Below are 19,050 nucleotides of genomic sequence, written 5' to 3'. Positions count from 1 at the left end.
TGCTTCATTGGGCTGAAAAAAGCTTAGCTAAATCAGAAAGCAGGTCTAATTAAGCAAGTTCATTCTAGCTACACTAATAAAAGAGAAAGATGCAAATTGACCGTACCTTCACGACGCCCACCAGCCAATCAGGAGTGAGTATGCAAATTAACCCAACAAAGATGGTGTGTTGATTTGCATACGCAGGTGCTGAGCGGCATTCCGCACCGCCCCAGCAGCTCTGGGCCTCTGGGCAGCAAGGGAAGGCAGAAAGGTGGCTCCCGCTGGAGCAAAGGCAGTGCCAGCAGCCAGGGGAAGGAAGGCCCATTCTTGCACACATCTTCATGCATCGGGCCTCTAGTATATACTGTATAAAAAGCTAAGTTGACTCGCACATGCACAATACATATAAAGCTCTCGCTGGCGCCAATCACTAGTATAGGGCCTTACAAATCCAACGTTTGGTTATGTCTAGCTTTAACTCATAAGTAATGATGTTTATTTTTCTGTCACACTATACTGTCACTAGTACTATGCTGTTTATATCTTCTTAGTATGTATTATGACAAACAGCACACAGCCATTTATAGAAATTATTGAACTATGTAATCACTACTCAAGATTACAACTTGTCAAGATAAGTTGTAGTTCCAAGCAGTCATTACATTCTAGTCAAGAGTTAAAGACAATTTATGATTTGGAAACTTGGATCATAGGAGAAGTTGTCTATACTAAGCCACGTAATAATTGGCAAAAGAGTTTCACATGAGAAGAAAACATAATGCACAGAGCTAACATTATTTTGTCTCCTGTTTTCACAGAGGTATATTCTGTTTTGTGAGACATTCTGGAGGGGGAAAAAAAGGAAAATAAATTAGCAAAAGAAAGCCACACCTGAGAAATACTAACTTAAATCTGACACAGATAATAACTTACATTCTTTCTCTGTTTTTATCTTGGTGTTCTGGATAATGACCAATCTGATAAAAGTTTCCATAAATAAAGTATTTTAGATAATCTAACTGAAACACTACATAGTGGAGAATTTTAAAATATTGATACATACTTTGGGATAGTTTTTAAAATTCTCTTATTTGAAAGACATCATTAAAAATTGAAATTCTAAGAAAAAGGTTTGACGTTCTAACAATTTGTTTTTCTTTAGGAGTAGATCCCATAATAGATCACGTTCAAGACAAAAAGATAGACGTAGATCTAAGAGCCCACATAAAAAACGCTCTAAGTCCAGGGAAAGACGAAAGTCAAGGAGTCGTTCACATTCACGGTGAGTTTTGGAGGGTGTGGGGAAGGCTTCATTTGTTAAAAATCTGTTGTGAGGGAAGGTAAACTTTTTTCCTGATTATTTTAGTGATGATTAATATTGGTTGCCATTGATTTGGATCTGATTGCCATTATGACTCATGAGGTTTCTGTACTTAATTCCACCTGGTATTTGTTTTTATTTTATTAATTAATCATTTATTTTAATCCTCACCTGAGGTAATTTTTTTTCATCAATATCTAGAGAGAGTAGAAGGGAGATAGGCAAGGGAAAAGAGAGAGAGAGAGAGAGAGAGAGAGAGAGAGAGAAACATTGGTGTGAGAGAGACACACATTGGCCACCTCCCGCACACACCACAACTGGTCCAGAGATTAAACCTGCAACCCAGGTAAGTGCCCTTGACTGGGAATTGAACCTGCAACCCTTTGGTGCGTGGGCTCTAACAATTTAGTAACACTGGCCAAAGTGATATTTATTTTATTTAGTAGCTTCAGTTACAACTGAGTTATATAGAAACTTGTTATGTCTTATAGTATTATAAATTGTTTTGTGTTGATAATTATTGAAGATACAGAGGATGGTCCTTTTGGGGAGTAGAATTATTTCAGTTGTGAATTTATTTACTTATTTTTGTTTTTAAAGGGACAAGAGAAAAGACACCCGAGAAAAGATCAAGGAAAAGGAAAGAGTGAAAGAAAAAGATAAAGAAAAGGAAAGGGAAAAAGAGAGAGACAGGGAAAAGGAACGTGAAAAAGAAAAGGAACGTGGTAAAAACAAAGATAAAGAACGGGAAAAGGACCGGGATAAGGATAAAGACAAGGAAAAGGACAGAGAGAGAGAGCGGGAAAAAGAGCATGAAAAGGAGCGAGACAAAGAGAAGGAAAAGGAACAGGATAAAGAAAAGGAACGAGAAAAGGACAGATCCAAAGAGATAGATGAGAAAAGAAAGAAGGATAAAAAATCCAGAACACCACCCAGAAGTTACAATGCATCAAGAAGATCTCGTAGTTCCAGCAGGTTTGATATGCTTAAAATTTTTACCAAGGTGTTTACTGATGACAAATGAAAATAAGAATTTTAACTGAGGGGGACAAGATTTCCTTTACAAGTGGAATCAGTACAGTAATATCAAAACATTTTCCTTTTCAGAGTAAGCATTTCTCTAAGAAAGCTTGCCACAGTATTGAATCTGAGGAGGAAGGATGCATGGTATTGGGCAAAACTATTTGAAAAGTTTTACTTCTCTTTTGTGATCCATTATTTTAACATGGTGGTAGCACTAGCAGATGGTTTCTGCTGGTGGTGTTTTTGGAGGGTGGGATGGCAGGGGCAAGTTAATTAATAAAATAATATAGGTTTCAAGTGTACAATTTTATAATATACTAGAACCCCAGTGCACGAATTTGTGCACCAGTGGGGTCCCTCAGCCTGGCCTGCGGGATCAGGCTGAAACCGGCAATCCGACATCCCCCAAAGGGTCCTGGATTTGAGAGGGCGCAGGGCAGGCCAAGTGATCCCACTAGTGCACAATCGGGGCTGGGTAGGGACTCGGGAGGTTGGCCAGTTGGGGAGGGCCCCAGTGCGTGTCCGGCACCTTTTGCTCAGTCTCAATTAGCCAGACCCCAGCAGCAAGCTAACCTACTGGTCAGAACGTCTGCCCCTGGTGGTCAGTGCACGTCATAGCGAGCAGTTGAGCAGCCTTAGATCATTAGCATATCATGCTTTGATTGGTTGAACAGACGACTGGACACTTAGCATATTAGGCTTTTATATAGGATCACCTGGATATTGCATTGTGTGTTCACCACCCAAGGTCAAATCTCCTTTCACCACCATATATTTAACACCCTCTACCTTTGTACCACCCAGTCCCCTTTCCCTCTGGTAACCACCATACTGTTGTGTGTCTGAGTTTTTGTTTGTTCATTTTTTGCTTTCAGATTTATATCCCACATATGAGTGAAATCATAGGTTCTTGATTTTTTCTGTCTGACTTATTTCACTTACCATGATATTCCCAAGGTCCATCCATGTTGTCGCAAATGGCAGTATTGCATTTTATGGCAGAGTAGTATTCCATTGTATTTTTGTACCACATCTTCTTTGTCCAGTCATCTAGCAAAGGACAGTTGGACATCACATCACACCTATTAGGTTGGGTATTATCAACAAGATAAGTAATAACAAGTGTTATAGAGGTTGTGGAGAAAAGGAACCCTAATTCACTGCTGGTGGGAATGTAAACTGAAAGTTTCTCAAAAAAATGAAGCATAAACCCAGTAACTCTTCTGGATTTCTACCACCAAAATTTGAAAACATTTATTCCCAAAGATATACGTACCCCTATGTTCATTGCAGCATTATTCATAGTAGCCAAGATATGGAAATGTGGAAAGGCCTTTTAAAAATTTAAATATAGAAGAATTGACCTCTTAGAATTAAGTATTTCTTTGGAGTGGTGTAAGTTTTACGTGAAATGATTTCTGAAGTTGCAGTGTTAGTGCTTTTTCATCTAAGTTAGTTTTTACTGCACTATTTTATTGAATGCATGAACATTTACATTTTTTGTTTTGTCAGTTTTAAGGTTTTGCTTTTTTCTTAGGACTGTCCCCTTAATCTATTAATAGGTACTCTGCCACCAGGTGGAGTAGGTTGCCATAGTAACAGCAGCAAAATGAGGACCTTCATTGATTCAAGATTATGTAAACCTACATCCATTATTCCGGATGATACCTTGGCTGTAAATAAATAGAAGTTCTTAACTTGTGTTAAGCTATTTATTAAAGGTATTTTAAGCATAATTTTTCATAGAAAATAATTTCAGAAACAGGAATATGTTTCTTTTTAAATTCTTTTAAAAAATGCATATTTTTATTGATTTCAGAGAGTGAGAGAGAGATAGAAACATCAACGATGAGAGAAGCATTGATCAGCCATCTTTTTTATGCCCCCTACTAGGGATCAAGCATGCAACCCGGGCATATGTGCTGACTGGGAATCAAACGGTGACCTCCTGGTTTTATTCTTAATGCTAGTCTTTGTTTAGACAATACAAGATAATTCAAGCATTTGAGTGCTTTTACTATATGCCAGATTTTATGTCTCAGCAATTTTTCATGACTAACCTTATTTAATCTTCAAAATAAGTCTATGAGAAGATTATTATCATGGTTGTAAAACATGAGGAAATTGAAGGTTAGAGGAAATTTTCCATCTACTTTGTACTTTAGTATCAGAGGTACAGTAGCCCTTTTTCTTTTTAGAAATTAACCCTTTGCACTCGCTTGCTTTTTTCTCGATTCCTTTATTCTAATGCTAACCTTGTCGAGTCACACTCGACATCCGAGTGCAAAAGGTTAAAGTTTACTTGAGAATTCTCTAACTAGTTCTTGGCTACTTGCTTTAAGAAAACTTGATTCAGAAGTATAGAGTTGAAAGCAACACTTTATGTTAAAATGGGCTTAAAATAAGCTGGTAATATTTTAGCACTTTGAACCAAAACTGAAGAATTAATTTAACCTCATTTACTGTGGGTATCGTTGAGCCCTGCAACTGCATGTTTATGACACAGTGATTTTAATGGTTCTGTGTCACATATTCTTTTGTGTTTATGTAATTGTTTAGATACCGCTCTTCACAACACTAAATAATGTTTTTGATGCCGTTTAGTTGAATTTGCTTTTTCTGATGACTATGAATGAAATGCTTAATTTTTTCTTGGCCCATTTTAAAGTCGGTTGATATTTAAGAAAGTTCAGATGTTCACATTCAGTGCTAAATATATTCCTAAATAAACTCTGGGTCTGGAAAATAAATGCTGTTTAGAATGTTTCATACTTTCAGAGGAGCTTGGTGAAGAGATACAATTTCTCAATTTTTAGCATTTTCCTGCTTTTCAATTGCTCTGATTTGTTTAGTAAGTGGGGGAAACATTTCAACTGCTCAGAAAAATAGTCTACGTAATATTTTTATTTCCAATATTCTCCTACTTTTTAAAAGAAAATTTTGATATATAAAAACTTATTTTTAAAATCCTCACCCAAGGATAAGTTTTTATTGCTTTGAGAGAGGGAAAGAGAAATATCTATTGGTTGCCTCTCCTACACCCCCCCCCCCCCCCCAACCAGGAATTGTACCCACAACCTACATATGTGCCCCCAATGGGAATCAGACCTACAACCTTTTTGGTGCAGGGACGATGCTCCAGCCAACTGAGCCATCCGACAGGGGCAATGTTTAAAAACCTTTTAATGTTTAAAAGTTACTATCAATAGACCAAGGAAGGGAAGGAGAAAATATTTATTGAGTACCTATTATGTGCCAAGCTCTATGCTTGGTACTTTACTCGTATTCTAAATCCTCGTAGCAACACTGTAAGGCTTGAGTTATTTCCATTTTCCAGTTGTATAAACAGGTTCAGGTTAAAAGCAACATGGACCCCAGTTGTGCAGCTGGTAAGGTGTGGAACTAAAATTTAAATCTAATTCTAGCCAACTGCAGTTCTTCCTACTAGAGCTGCCTACTTCTTTTTCAACTATTTGGTATTCTAGATTGTTGTCTATTCAGCCTTAGCTCTTACCATCAATTGGTAGTTATTAGATATCCACCTGTACATAGTACTTCCTGAATAAACAGAGTCCCACTGATCAAGAGGGAGCCCGTTTTGTGTATACTTAAAGTCTGGAATACACAGATGTTCTCAAGCTATGGAAAAAGTGCTTTGGGTTCTTGTGCTGAATAGACATTGATTTAATGGAATATTGTTATCTAATTTCTTCATCAGTCAGAAGTATAATTTTGGGGTATCCTGGAAATAAAGTTGGGTAATGGAGAAGAGAGCTTCAGGTAGAGTTGGAATTGATTTATTTGTGTTCTCAAAATTTTTAAGCTCTTTTGGTCTTAATATCTATTATATATTTAGGTTTTTATTTTATAAATGAAAACATAGAATGTTTCATTAACCTAGAATCAATTTACTGAGGTGGTAAGAACAATTTGAATTCTATAAGGTTGATTCTTTCAGCTATATGGCCAATGGCCACTAATTATCAGAACTCCTTGTGAGTTTGTTGGATACATTAGTCATTTAATAACTATATCTCATATCTCATCCTTGCATTATGGACATCTTGAAATTTATTGTTTCTAAGTTGACCTTACTAATGAAGTAATTTAGAGTATTCATATTTGCTAATATATTAAGCAACATAATTTTTAATAACAAACACAATCTTAGTAATTATTTTTTACTTTGTCATATTTAAATCCATGGTTTTAAGTATTTTACTTATCTCTAAGCAACTCTGCACTCAATTTTAAATGAACAGAGCAACTGTAATGAAATGGTAGGAGATGGGAGGGCAAAGCATAAGATGAGTTAATGTAAATACTTTTTTAGAGATACTCTGAATACTTGGGTCTGGAAAGTTCACATTTTGCAAGCCAACTTATTTTTCTTGAAAAAGGCATGTTAGTGACCTTATTACAAAGTAATCCACAGTGGGGCAGCAAGGAGCTAGATGCATGACAAAGGATCTGATAAGCAAAACATGTTTTAGGTGCTAAGGAAGAACATATCTAACTTGAGAGAATCCAAAACATCCATTAATATTTTTTTTCAACTCAAGAAATTATTGTTCAAATAAACAAGATGAGTTGGAGGTCCTATACCCTTTCTAATATGAAATGTTAGGAGATCTTTTTATTAATCTGTAAGATTTATGGTTCATAATTTGACCTTCACTAAAATTGGATAGTAGAACATGCTCATAAAGGACATGTGCTTAAACTGGCTTCCCAAGAATACTGGTCACTTGAGAGTATTAAGGACTCTTATGCTTTTGTGTATTTGAATTGCCCTTTCTTTATTTACTAGAGGCCTGGTTCACGAAATTCTTGTACTGGACAGGGGGGAGGGGGTCCCTCAGCCTGGTCTGTGCCCTCTTGTGGTCCGGGAGCCCTCAGGGGATGTCCAACTGATGTCTTAGGCCTGCTCCCTTAGCTCTGCCGCGGCTGCACTTGCCAGCCGCAAGCCTGGCTTCTGGCTGAGTGGTGCTCCCCCTGTGGGAGTGCGCTGATGACCAGGGGACAGCTCCTGCATTGAGCGTCTGCCCCCTGGTGGTCAGTGCACATCATAGGGACCGGTCATTTGAAGTTTGGTCAATTTGCATATTACCCTTTTTATTATATAGGATTTAAAAAATCTTCATTGTTGAAAGTATTACATATGTCCCTTTCTCTCCCCCCCCCCCCCCATTAATCCTCTCCAGCTTGCCCCACTCCAGGCCTTCAACATCCTATTGTCTGTGTCCATGGGTTATGCATATATGCATACAAGTTTTTTGGTTGATTATCTCCCACCCACCCAACCTTCCTGGCCTTCTCTCTGAGATTCTGCACTATGTTCCATGCTTCCATGTCTCTGGATCCACTCCATCAGTTTATTTTGTTAATTAGATTCCACATATGAGGAGGTCATGTGATACTTGTCTTGCTCTCACTGGCTTATTTCACTTAGCATGATACTCTAGATCCCTCCATGCTGTTTCAAAGGGTAAGAGATTCTTCTCCTGCTGCATAGTATTCCATGGTATAAATGTACCACACCTTTTTTATCCACTTGTCTACTGATACGAATTGCACTTTATTTAAATTGCTGTTATAAATGGCATATCTTTGACTTTCAGGGAAAGGCGAAGGAGGCGGAGCAGGAGTTCTTCTAGATCCCCAAGAACATCGAAAACCATAAAAAGGAAATCTTCTAGGTCTCCATCCCCTAGGAGGTAGGTTGAAAGTATGTGCCCATATTAAGGAGGAAGCAGGGGGACAATTTTCTTTTCAGCCTATTTTTAAAACTTTATATTTTTGAATGAGTTATATGTAATACATTTGCATGGTTCAGAAATCAAAACCGTATAAAAAGTTATACAGTGATAGGTCTTAATTTTCACCCATGTGCCCATCTACTCTGTTCCCATAAGTAATGACTATTCATTTTTTTGTATATCCTTTCAGTTTCATATACACATACAAGGTGAGGATATGTAGTTATTTTCATCTTTCTAATAAAAGAGGCAGTACAGAATATACACTATTGTGCACTTGCTTTTTTCACTTCACAACCAGATCTTTCCATATTTGTCAGAGAGTGCTGCTTTATTCATTTTTACAACTGCATGGACTTCTGTTGTATGATAGTACCTTAGTTTATTTAACCAGCCTGCTGTAGAATGGGCTTTCTTAATTTTTCTGTTCTAAATTATACGATATTGTAATGAATCGCTTTGGACTTAATTCATTTTGTAATGTGTAAGTATGTAGGAAAATTTTCCAGAAATGGTAATGTTGGCTCAGAGGATTGTGTTTGTAATTTTGAGTTTTCCATATTGCCTTTCATACGGATTGACAACACCCTGTGCTTTAGCTGTGCATGAGAGTGCTTGTTTCCCTACAGCTATAACAGGTTATGTAATCAAGGTTGTGGCTTTTTGCCCACTTAATTGATGAGTAATGATACCATCATAGTAATTTTAGTTGCATTTCTCTTAAGAATAAAAGTGATCATCTCTATATTTGAAGGCCATTTCCTGTGAATTGTCTATATATTTTGCCAGGTTTCCTATGGAGTCTGTTTTTTAATATTTTCAGAAGCTTTTTCTGTATTGGTGAGACTATTCTTTAGTGATTTGACTTCAAGTATCTTCCCTAGTTTAAAAACTTACCCTTCTAAGTTATTTTTTTCTAGATTGACCACCCTTACTAATGAGGTAATTTAGAGTATATAATTTTGCTTATATGTTAAGCAGGATAGTTTTTAATAATTATTCAGTAACTGTTTTTTACTTTGTCATATTTAAATCCCAGCTTTTAAATACAAATGTTTTTTATTTTTATATAACTTAATTTTTTTCTATTTAACTTCTAGATTTTGTCATAAATTTAGAAAGGTCTTTTCCTATTCTAAGGTTATGATAGAATTCCCCAATTGTTTCTTCTTCTACTTTTATGGTTTTATTTTTACATTTATATCTTTGATCCATTAGGAGTTTATCCAAATGTACCATCCAATTTTATTTTATTTTTCCAAATGCTTCACTGTTGTCCTAATACCATTCATCAAAAACTCAATTTTTCTAATACTAGTTTGAAAGATTGCTTTTATTATGTAATAAATTTTTCTATTTGGGTTTATTTCTGGGCCTTCTAGGCCAGCGATTTTTATCTTTTTTCATCTCATGGCACACATAAACTAATTACTAAAATTCTGCACCACAGTAAAAAAATACATTTTTGCTGATGAGACAAAAAAAAGTATAGTTTTGTTTCAGTCATATAGGATGACTATTGTGTTGTGTTGGTTGCCATTTTTTAATTTGACAGTCTAAGGGAAAAAAGGTTGGTGCCCCTGACTAAATAGTCAGGTATTGCATGTGTTAAAAATTCTTGCGGCATACTGTTGAAAATCACTGTTCTGTGCTGTTGGATTGGTTTGACTGATGATTTGTGTGTCATGGTTTTAATTATTCAGATTACATAGTATTTCTTAATAGCTAATAAGGCCTATTCTTCCCCACACTCCCCATGGCTCTTTTTTTTGAGCTTTCCTGACCATGCTTGCATGTCTGTTTTTCCCTTTGAACATAAGAGTCAGTTGTCTAGATTCTAGAAATAAAATCTATTGATGATTTGTATTACAGTTATATTACATTTATTAGAGAAAATTTATAAGTAGCTTTATAATACATAAGACTTTATGAAGATGAATCTATTCAGGAACATAGTATATCTTTCTGCTTATTCAGGCCATCTTTAGTGGTTTTTTTAGTGTTTGTTTCATACAGATTTTATGTATTTTCTAAATTCTTACACATATTTTACTTTTATTGCTTTTGTTAATGAGGTCTTTTCTTTCATTGCATTATCTAATTGGAGGTTGGGTTTGATTTTTGTTTATTTTTTCATTCCTTTATTGGTAAGTCATAGTTTTTTAGTTGGTTTTCTAGGTTTAGGAAAGAGAAATTGATAAAAAGCTTTGCCAGAGTGTAAGGAGCATGTTCCCAGCAGGGGTATTTTGTTTATTTGCTTGTGGACTATTGTTTTTAGGTGAGAATAATGAAAGACATAGGATATTATAGAGGTAGCCATATTTTTATGGAAAAAAACCCCACTTTGCTTATAAAAGTCAAGACTTCTCTCAGTTTTGAATTCAGATTAGACAAAAAGATATATTCACAAAGTGTCACTGTCTTCCCTATTCCTTTAACCTTACTCCCCTCCATCCTCTGTAAGAGATTGTTTATTTTATCCTTCCTTTCTTTTTGCAAAATTGAGCAGATACATATATTTGATTTTCTCCCTTTTTTCACAAAGGACAGTATATAATATATACACTGAGAGAGAGAGAGAGAGAGAGAGAGAGAGAGAGAGAGAGAGAGAGAGAGAGAGTGTGTGTGTGTGTGTGTGTGTGTGTATGGTCAGTGACTGTACCCAACCCCACCTTCACACGTTATTTTTAAAAAAATGAGAAATAATTCACTTACAATAAAATTCATCCTTTTATATGTGCAATTAAGTGTTTTTAATATGCTTACAACGTTCTATAACCATCACTACTACTCAATTCTAGAACATTTTTTGGGTCTTTTTTTTTTTTTAATATATTTTATTGATTTTTTACAGAGAGGAAGGGAGAGGGATAGAGAGTTAGAAACATCGATGAGAGAGAAACATCCATCAGCTGCCTCCTGCACGCCTCCTACTGGGGATGTGCCCGCAACCAAGGTACATGCCCTTGACCGGAATCGAACCCGGGACCCTTCCGTCCGCAGGCCGATGCTCTATCCACTGAGCCAAACCAGCCAGGGCTTGAGTCATTTTTAAGAAAGCCTATACCCATTAGCAATTATTCCACATATATCTACACTAATAAAAGAGAAACACACAAATTGACTGTACCTCCGCTACACCCACCAGCTACGCCCACCAGCCAATCAGGAGTGAGTATGCAAATTAACCAAGATGGCAGCGGCCACAGAGCTGGAGCAAGCAGGAGGCTTGGGTTGCCCCTGGCGATGGAGGAAGCCAAGCTTCCTGCCCGCCCTGGCTGGCCCTGGCCTCCGCTCAAGGCTACAAAGTTTCAATTATAGAAGATAAAAAAAGCCCAGATACCTGCTTCCAGCAGGCCCTGGCCACTGCTCAAGGAGGCGCTGAAAAAAAAAAAAGGAGGGGCTGGGGGCTTGGGTTGCTGGGGAGCGTGGCCAGCCTGCAAACAGCCCTCAGCCCCTCACCCAGGCTGGCCACACCCCCGCAGTGGGGACCCTCACCCCATGGGGGAGTAACTGGCCTGCAAACCACCACAGGCCCCTCGCCCAGGCCGCCCCACACCCCAAGGGAACCCCCACCCTGATCCGGGACACCCTTCAGGGCAAACCAGCCGGCCCTCACCCGTGCACCAGGCCTCTATCTATACTAATAAAAGGGTAATATGCTAATTATACTGGGAAACCTTCTGGACAAAGCCATGGTGGCGGTGCCAAGGTTAGAGGCCAAGAGGGGAGGGCAGTTGTGGGTGATCAGGCCAGGATGGGACGGCAGTTGTGAGTGATCAGGCTGGTGGGGCACGGGGCCATTGGGGGTAAGCAGACCAGCAGGGGGGCCAGTTGGGGGTGAGCAGGCCATCAGTGGGGGTCAGTTGGAGGTGATCAGGACAGCAGGTGGGGGGCATTTTGGAGTGAGCAGGCCAGCAGGGGGGGCAGTTGGGGGCAAGCACACTGGCACGGGGGGCAGTTGGGGGTGATCAGGCTGGCGGGGGGGGGGGCAGTTGGGGATGAGCAGGCCGGCATGCCAAGTGGTTAGGGGCAAGCAGGCAGGCAAGCAGGCAGGTGAGCGGTTAGGAGCCAGCAGTCCCGGATTGCGAGAGGGATGTCCGACTGCCAGTTTAGGTCCAATCCCTGTAAACCGGCAGTTGGACATCCTTCGAGGGGTCCCAGATTGGAGAGGGTGCAGGCCGGGCTGAGGGACACCCTCCCCCCCCCCCCCCCCCCCGTGCATGGATTTCGTGCACTGGGCCTCTAGTGTGTGTGTGTGTGTGTGTATTTGGTTTCATTTTATCCTAATTATAGTAGCTAAATAAACTCAAGTGTTTCAGAACTAATAAATTGACAATACTAAATTGTGTTTTATGTGAACACCTGGCTGGTGTGACTCAATTGGTTGGGCATTATCCTATGCACTGAAAGGTTGTTGTTTCAATTCCTGGTCAGGGGCATGCAGGAGGCAGCTGATTCATGTTGCGCTCTTACATCGATGTTCCACTCTTCTTCCTTTCTCTCGCTCTAAAAATCAGTAAAAACTATTCTTAAAAAAATAAAAGTTAAATTTAAAAAATGTTAATTGGAGTGTGGGTAGAGTAGGTGGTCATTTATGTAGAGTAGGTCTCATTTATGTTACTTGATCAAACTAAGTTACTGATATGCTTATTTACAATGCTTTAGTGTTAAGTAAGAACATTTCGTCAACAAAATAGCTGGTCTTTTATTTCTTAGACGTTAATTGACATATTATCAATATTCTTATAGCAGAAATAAGAAAGATAAAAAGAGAGAAAAAGAAAGGGACCATATTAGTGAAAGAAGAGAGAGAGAACGTTCAACCTCTACAAGAAAGAATTCTAATGACCGAGATGGGAAAGAAAAATTGGAGAAGAACAATACTTCACTTAAAGTAAGCAATGGACATTCAGTGTTTCGACTTTTAATAATTAATAATTGAGATTGTTCTTTATTGCATAGAAGTAGTTTTAGGCTAAAAGGTCCTTGAGGGCAATAGTGTCTTGTATGTTTTTTGTATTCTTTCGTATTTGTTAAATTGACAGTCTTTTTAAAACTAAATTTTGAAGGGATAGATAGATAAGAGCTATTAAAATTTAAACAATCACATTCTCTATTTTAGAGAATCATGGAATGGAATATAGTAAGAAATTTTAGACTATTTACGGTACATGTAACAAATGTATTTGATATTTATATTCAGATTTCTACTTGATGCCATTTTCCTCAGTATATTTGTTTCAACAAATTTGACAGATGTTCTGTCATTATTGGGTTTGTAATATATACTGAAATTAGGTTTTTGAATTAGATAATTAATGGAAAACCAAACTCTACCAAGTAACTTTTTGGGATGAATATTTTAAGAACTTAATGAATTATGTTATATTGGTATAATTTGTATTTGAACATCATGAATTCTGGAGCTTGAATTGTAAATACAATTTTATTTACTCTCATACTGATAGAAGTTTATCATTGACAATAACATGCATTTCTTGAGCACTTACTATGTGCCAAGCACTATTCCCCATGTTCTCATTTAATTGTTCCTTAAGCTGAGGGCAAAACTTGGATGTTCTTGAACAGTCTTTGTTTGGAGGAATAGTGACTTGCTTTTCTACATTCCCTTACTTTTGCTTCCTTGGTTTCCAGATTACAAATCTATCCCGGTGTCTTTGGGAACTATTTTACTCTTTCTACAGGTCTGTCACACTTTTTGAAGTCAGTGAACAACACTTACTGAACACTTCCTTAGAATTTCTGTTGATCTATTTTTTTCGAATTTAATTTCTATGGATTGCCCATCTTTTATGAGAAGTGCAAAGGACATGGATACATGTTTGCATAACCTATTTATATGAAATGGTAATGGGAGAAAATAACCCAGTTTTATTAATTCACAATACATAAAATTACATATTTTAGCCATAAGCAGATGTAGTAACAGGCAACTCTTGAGAAAAATATTAAATGTATCTCTTAATATTCATTGTAGGAGAAGGAGCACAATAAAGAACCAGAATCAGGTGTGAGCAAAGAAGCAGATGACAAGGACGCACCAAGGACTGAGGAAAACCAAGTACAGCAAAATGGGAATTGTCAGCCAAATGAAGAAAACCTTTCTACCAAAACAGAAGCCGTATAAGACTGACAAGTGCACCTCTAAATGCGCGCTGGAATAAAATCCAAAGCTTTTAATTACTCTTAACAAGATGTTAAATAATGAAGAATCCATTTGAGCATAAAGAGATAAGCTAACAGCTTTTCTAGTTGTTAGGTGGCTTTGTGGCCATCTTGTTAGTGAGTAAGAAAAGAAAGCATGGACATCATGAAGATAACGATATTACCCAAACTCATCTTCTAAAATCTGTGCATTTCCATGGTGGCTGACACACTTGTCCTGTGGTTTGTTAGTGTTTGCCAAGAACCATTATAGATAAATGGGACATCAAAGATCCAAATTTGTACTCTCCACAAAGACTGGAGATAAACATTGGAGGCTCTTTTAAAAAGTGTTAGTTACTGAATTTTGTATTGTTTTACTTTTTTTAAATTTCAATATATACAGATGGATGATGTGCTTGAAATCGGTGCAAATACATACCCACCCTTGTAAGTGCAGAATATGTAAGAAGTTTTAACACTTAACTCCACAGGATTTATAGTGATTGTGTTAAATTCTCACTATTGTGTTTCTTTTTCTCACTGTTTAGGACAACAGTTTTTCTTTACAATACTTTTACAGATTCAAATTCCTTAAATAAGTGGATTAAAAAACAACTGACAATGCATGCTACTACTGTTCTCTTTCAAAAGGACGAACAACTGTGTTGAATACTAATAATAATGTATTAGTATTCAGTGTTTAGAATCATTGGGTTTTCCCACAAAGTAAGCACTTCTTTTTTAACTTTCTTGACACTTCCAAGCTTATTATGAATAATATTGTAGTGTGTATTGTCAGCGGTAGATGGCAAAGGTGTCATTATAAAAAGAAAACTTGGGTTTTCAAAATGGGCTATGGGAGCACAAGCAGAAGCTTTAGTGCCTTCTACAATGTGGTATACTGTTTTCTAGAATTTTATATGTACTAGACATTCTCAGCTCATGGAATTTAGATGGATATTCCATTCACTCCCATAGAGAAGTGTGCAAGTGATATGTCAAAAGAGCTTCTTACTTAGTTCACCTAATATGAGAGGGAAGTCCTCTTTTCAAGAATGACTTTAGAGCTTAAAACAACAGTGCAGTTTTGGGACCATCAGTTTTATACTGTGATCATTGAAAATGAAGCATGTTCTTAATTTACTTAAAGCAAATCCTTTAGTTGTCTATATGGGATGGCCTTAATTATTACCTCTCAATCATCTTCTCATAAATGATGTGCAGAAATTGAAGTTAAAGGAGAATACATGAGGTTGTTTTATGTTTAAGGATTTGTTTACTTGATTTAAAATATAGGTCATCCATCATTCTTAGGTTCACTTTTTGTAGAAAGTATGCAAGCAGTAAAATGACAGCATTGCTAATATTTCCCCACCACCCTAAAATATAACTCATAGTTTCAGAACTCTTTTCATTATTGTTATATTTCCAAAAAAGAGATACCTTTTAATTAGTATATTATTGAAAAATCAAGTATAATTATTTTAATACAATCTAATACAATCAAATTACTCAGTTGCCTTACCTCATGGGAAGAGTTACTTATAGATTTCAAAGCTGGGTAGCACATCAGTTATTTGGTTTCAACTTGAGTTTTCTTTTAATACTATTGAAACTTAAGTATTGGGTGGGGAATGGAAAGAATTGCCCTTATTGCAAATAATGAAGCCTGGTTTGATTATGAAGCTGCTTAATTCCTCTTCATGTGTCCAGAATTACTGTGGTATTTTTTCCCTTTTTGTCACTGTGTACATTAAATTTTTTGAAAATGCTTTACTATGTAAAGTATAGATGGTCATTTTAATCCTTCAACCACATACGGTTGGCTGGTAAACAGCTTATTCTGATATAAGAATGCTTGTATGGTGACTATGGAAAGATCGTGAAGGAGTACGTATGTCTTGCATCAACAGCTGTCTTATTTATGATATGTAAGTAGAATAGAGCAAATGTTTGACTCTGTTATTTTTAGTACAATTTCTTAATAAAGCTAAGTATTTTAGAGGAAAGTATTTGTTATACATTTCAAAACAGCATCTTAGTTTTATTTTGTTATTTTTTTAGTTTCCATAGAAATTGTTTTGACATGGAGGGTGCATGTTTGGTGTGGTGTCTATAAAACAATCATTTAAAATTTGAGTGTTTTCTTGTATTCTGGACTCTACTAAATGTTTGTTATGTTATAATTAGCATATTTAATTTGGGTCCTGCTACTTATTTTTCTTGCCTATATTTATTCAGCTTTAAAATAATGAAAGACTGATTTGTAAAAGTTAGGCATAAATAGGAATACAAGAGATCTAGAGAAAAGTGAAATAATTTTCTTAAATTAGAGCTTATGTAAGGAAAGCGTTCTAGGTCTATAGATACTGGGGTGTGTGTGTGTGTGTGTGTGTGTGTGTGTGTGTGTGTGTGAGAGAGAGAGAGAGAGAGAGAGAGAGAGCGGGGCGGGGGGCTGGGCGGAGGTGTGGTTCTCCTTGTTCACGCATGACAGTTGAAATGTTTCCATTTGTTTATTATTTTTTCAAGGAATTTGTTTTTTTCTTTTAAGATTATTCTTGTTCATCCCAGGTAGATGTTGTCAGAAAAACTTGAGGTAAGGCCAAGATGACAGCCATTTTATACTTGAAAGCTCCTGTAAATATCTTTTTTGGTTTGATCATATGGAGAGTATATACTCTGTTCTTTAAATTGTAATTGCTCTTCATCATTCTGGACAAATTCTGTTGGTCCTCTTGTTCTTTCTGTCCAGCACTGCACACTGAAATGGCAATAAGATGGCTCTTCATAAGGTAGCCAGTTTCATGTGAGAAAACAAGTATAAATCCTTCACTTCTGCAACCATCTCCTTAGTTATTTTCCATCTAATCTAACTTGTAATTGCAAACACGAGCCAGCTTGTGATTTTCTGTTTAGAATTACTTTATCAAGAGGTAAAATGCATGCTATGTTGATCTTTAGATGTGTCAGAGGCTTAAATTTTGGCATACTCAAAAATAACACATATAGAATTAATATTTTGTCAAGAAAATATCTTATGATATTAGTCATTTTCATGACCCCATTCATTCCTATATATGTCGCTATTTTTATTTAAAACTAAAAAAAACCCCACAAAATTTTCAACTGAAGATAATGTTCAAATTTAAGGGATACACACACACACACACACACACACACACACACACACACACACATACACATATCATGGTTATATATGTATTCAGTACATATATATAGTAATAGGCTTTTGAAAGTTTAAAAATTTATTAGAAATATGATTTGATTTAAATCTTCAGTAGTTGGTATAGCAATTAGAATGAATCCTTTTGGAGGGATCCATTGAATAACTTAACATTTCAATTAGTCATTTTTTATATTTTCACTAAAAAATAGAATCTGAATTTAACTGGGCCATGAAATAGAGCCATTTCAACAAAATATGCTTCTTATATGTTTAATTTTTGTTTAATCTTTGCTACTTAATATACTTAGTACTTTCTTATGTTTATTTACTAATGCAATATTTATTTAAATTGAATTGTTTATTTTCAGATTTCAAAAGTTAATGCCCTTAAAAGGGCTAAATTGTACTTCTGGAAGCAAGAGTCCAGTATAAATGTAATAAAATAATACTTTAAAATATAATGGACTTCCCTACTTAATCTTGGGTTTGTGGGTTAATTTGTTTCTCTTAGTACATTTTTATTGATGATTCTGCCTAAAGACTGATACATTATTTTAAAAATAAAAGCTAAAGCTATTAATGACTTTTGGTCCATATTCTGTTAAGTTGGATTTAATAAATAATAGATTTTTTTTTCATTTCACTTTTGGGTAATTTTATGGTTGCTGGCAATTAACTTATAATTAGTTTATGTCTAATATTTCTTAATATATTATTTTTAAAAGCAGGTTTGTAGCCTGTTGCCTGATTGTTAAATTTACTTGTATCTAGCTAACATTTTAATTTTGAAAATTGCCACCTTTTGGGAAGCTTCACATATTTTACAGTAAATATTTTCCCAGGACTGGAATGAATAGTTCCTTCCATTCTTGATTAACATTTATTTGCTAGATAGATATTTTCTTAACTACAGGGCATCCCCCAAAACTTAACAGCTGATAGCTCAATTAATGTTTCTTTCTTTTCAGATTTAACCCATTGGAATTAATAATTATTAAAGTGTGTACACATTTGGGAGTTGGGATACCCTGTATATTAAGTTCAAATTCATGAAAATCACACTGAAAGACTTACAGTTGAGATTTAGTTCTACCAACTTAAGGTTATGGGTAGGCAGAAAAACGTTGGGGAACAATCTACAGAATTCCCTGATTTCCACAGGAGATGCACATTTTGGTATACTGTGTAATTGTATAGGTAGTTCAGTTTAATGGTTAAATAGCACTCTCCTTAATCTTAATTGGGTTAATACATAGTGTTCTTTACATAATGCTATGAATTATCAAGGGAAGAGTTTAAAATGTAAGCAGGAAGATGCTGCATAGGTGGTGTGTGTTTATGTGAGTAGGACTACTAAATGGTACTAGAAAAGATTTATCAAATGATGCTGCTATTGTGTTGCTATATTTTTAATAAAATGGAAATCTTAAAACCTTGCCAGTCTTGAGTAGTAATTTCACTTATTTCTGAGACATTTATTTGTATATTTACATCTTAAACTTTACTGTCTTTATAGTAAATCCATCTTTGGATCTTAAGAAAGGAGGAAGGACAAGATTTGGCAGGACTCTAGAGGCTTCAGTCTGATCAGACTCTTCCAAGTGCCA

The 19,050-nt window shown here is 36.2% G+C and overlaps 1 protein-coding gene across 5 annotated transcripts in view; it reads left to right on the top strand.

Moving 5' to 3' along the window:
* The window catches only part of SREK1 (splicing regulatory glutamic acid and lysine rich protein 1), a 52,798-nt gene extending 34,584 nt beyond the window's left edge, over positions 1-18,214 (top strand). For 4 of the 5 annotated variants that reach the window (XM_079790578.1, XM_079790581.1, XM_079790580.1 and 1 more), the window contains 5 exons: positions 1,145-1,264; positions 1,904-2,278; positions 7,948-8,043; positions 12,838-12,982; positions 14,087-18,214. In XM_079790578.1, coding sequence (XP_079646704.1) covers positions 1,145-1,264; positions 1,904-2,278; positions 7,948-8,043; positions 12,838-12,982; positions 14,087-14,236 — 886 coding nt within the window. In that variant the 3' untranslated portion in view covers positions 14,237-18,214. The remainder of the gene's footprint in view (positions 1-1,144; positions 1,265-1,903; positions 2,279-7,947; positions 8,044-12,837; positions 12,983-14,086) is intronic. The other variant, XM_079790579.1, reaches the window with a different exon arrangement.
* The last annotated feature ends 836 nt before the right edge of the window (positions 18,215-19,050 follow it).

The sequence above is a fragment of the Cnephaeus nilssonii genome, assembly GCF_951640355.1.
Source record: "Cnephaeus nilssonii genome assembly, chromosome: 2".
NCBI classification, from domain to species: Eukaryota; Metazoa; Chordata; class Mammalia; order Chiroptera; family Vespertilionidae; genus Cnephaeus; species Cnephaeus nilssonii.
This window is presented reverse-complemented; position numbering and strand designations above follow the sequence as displayed.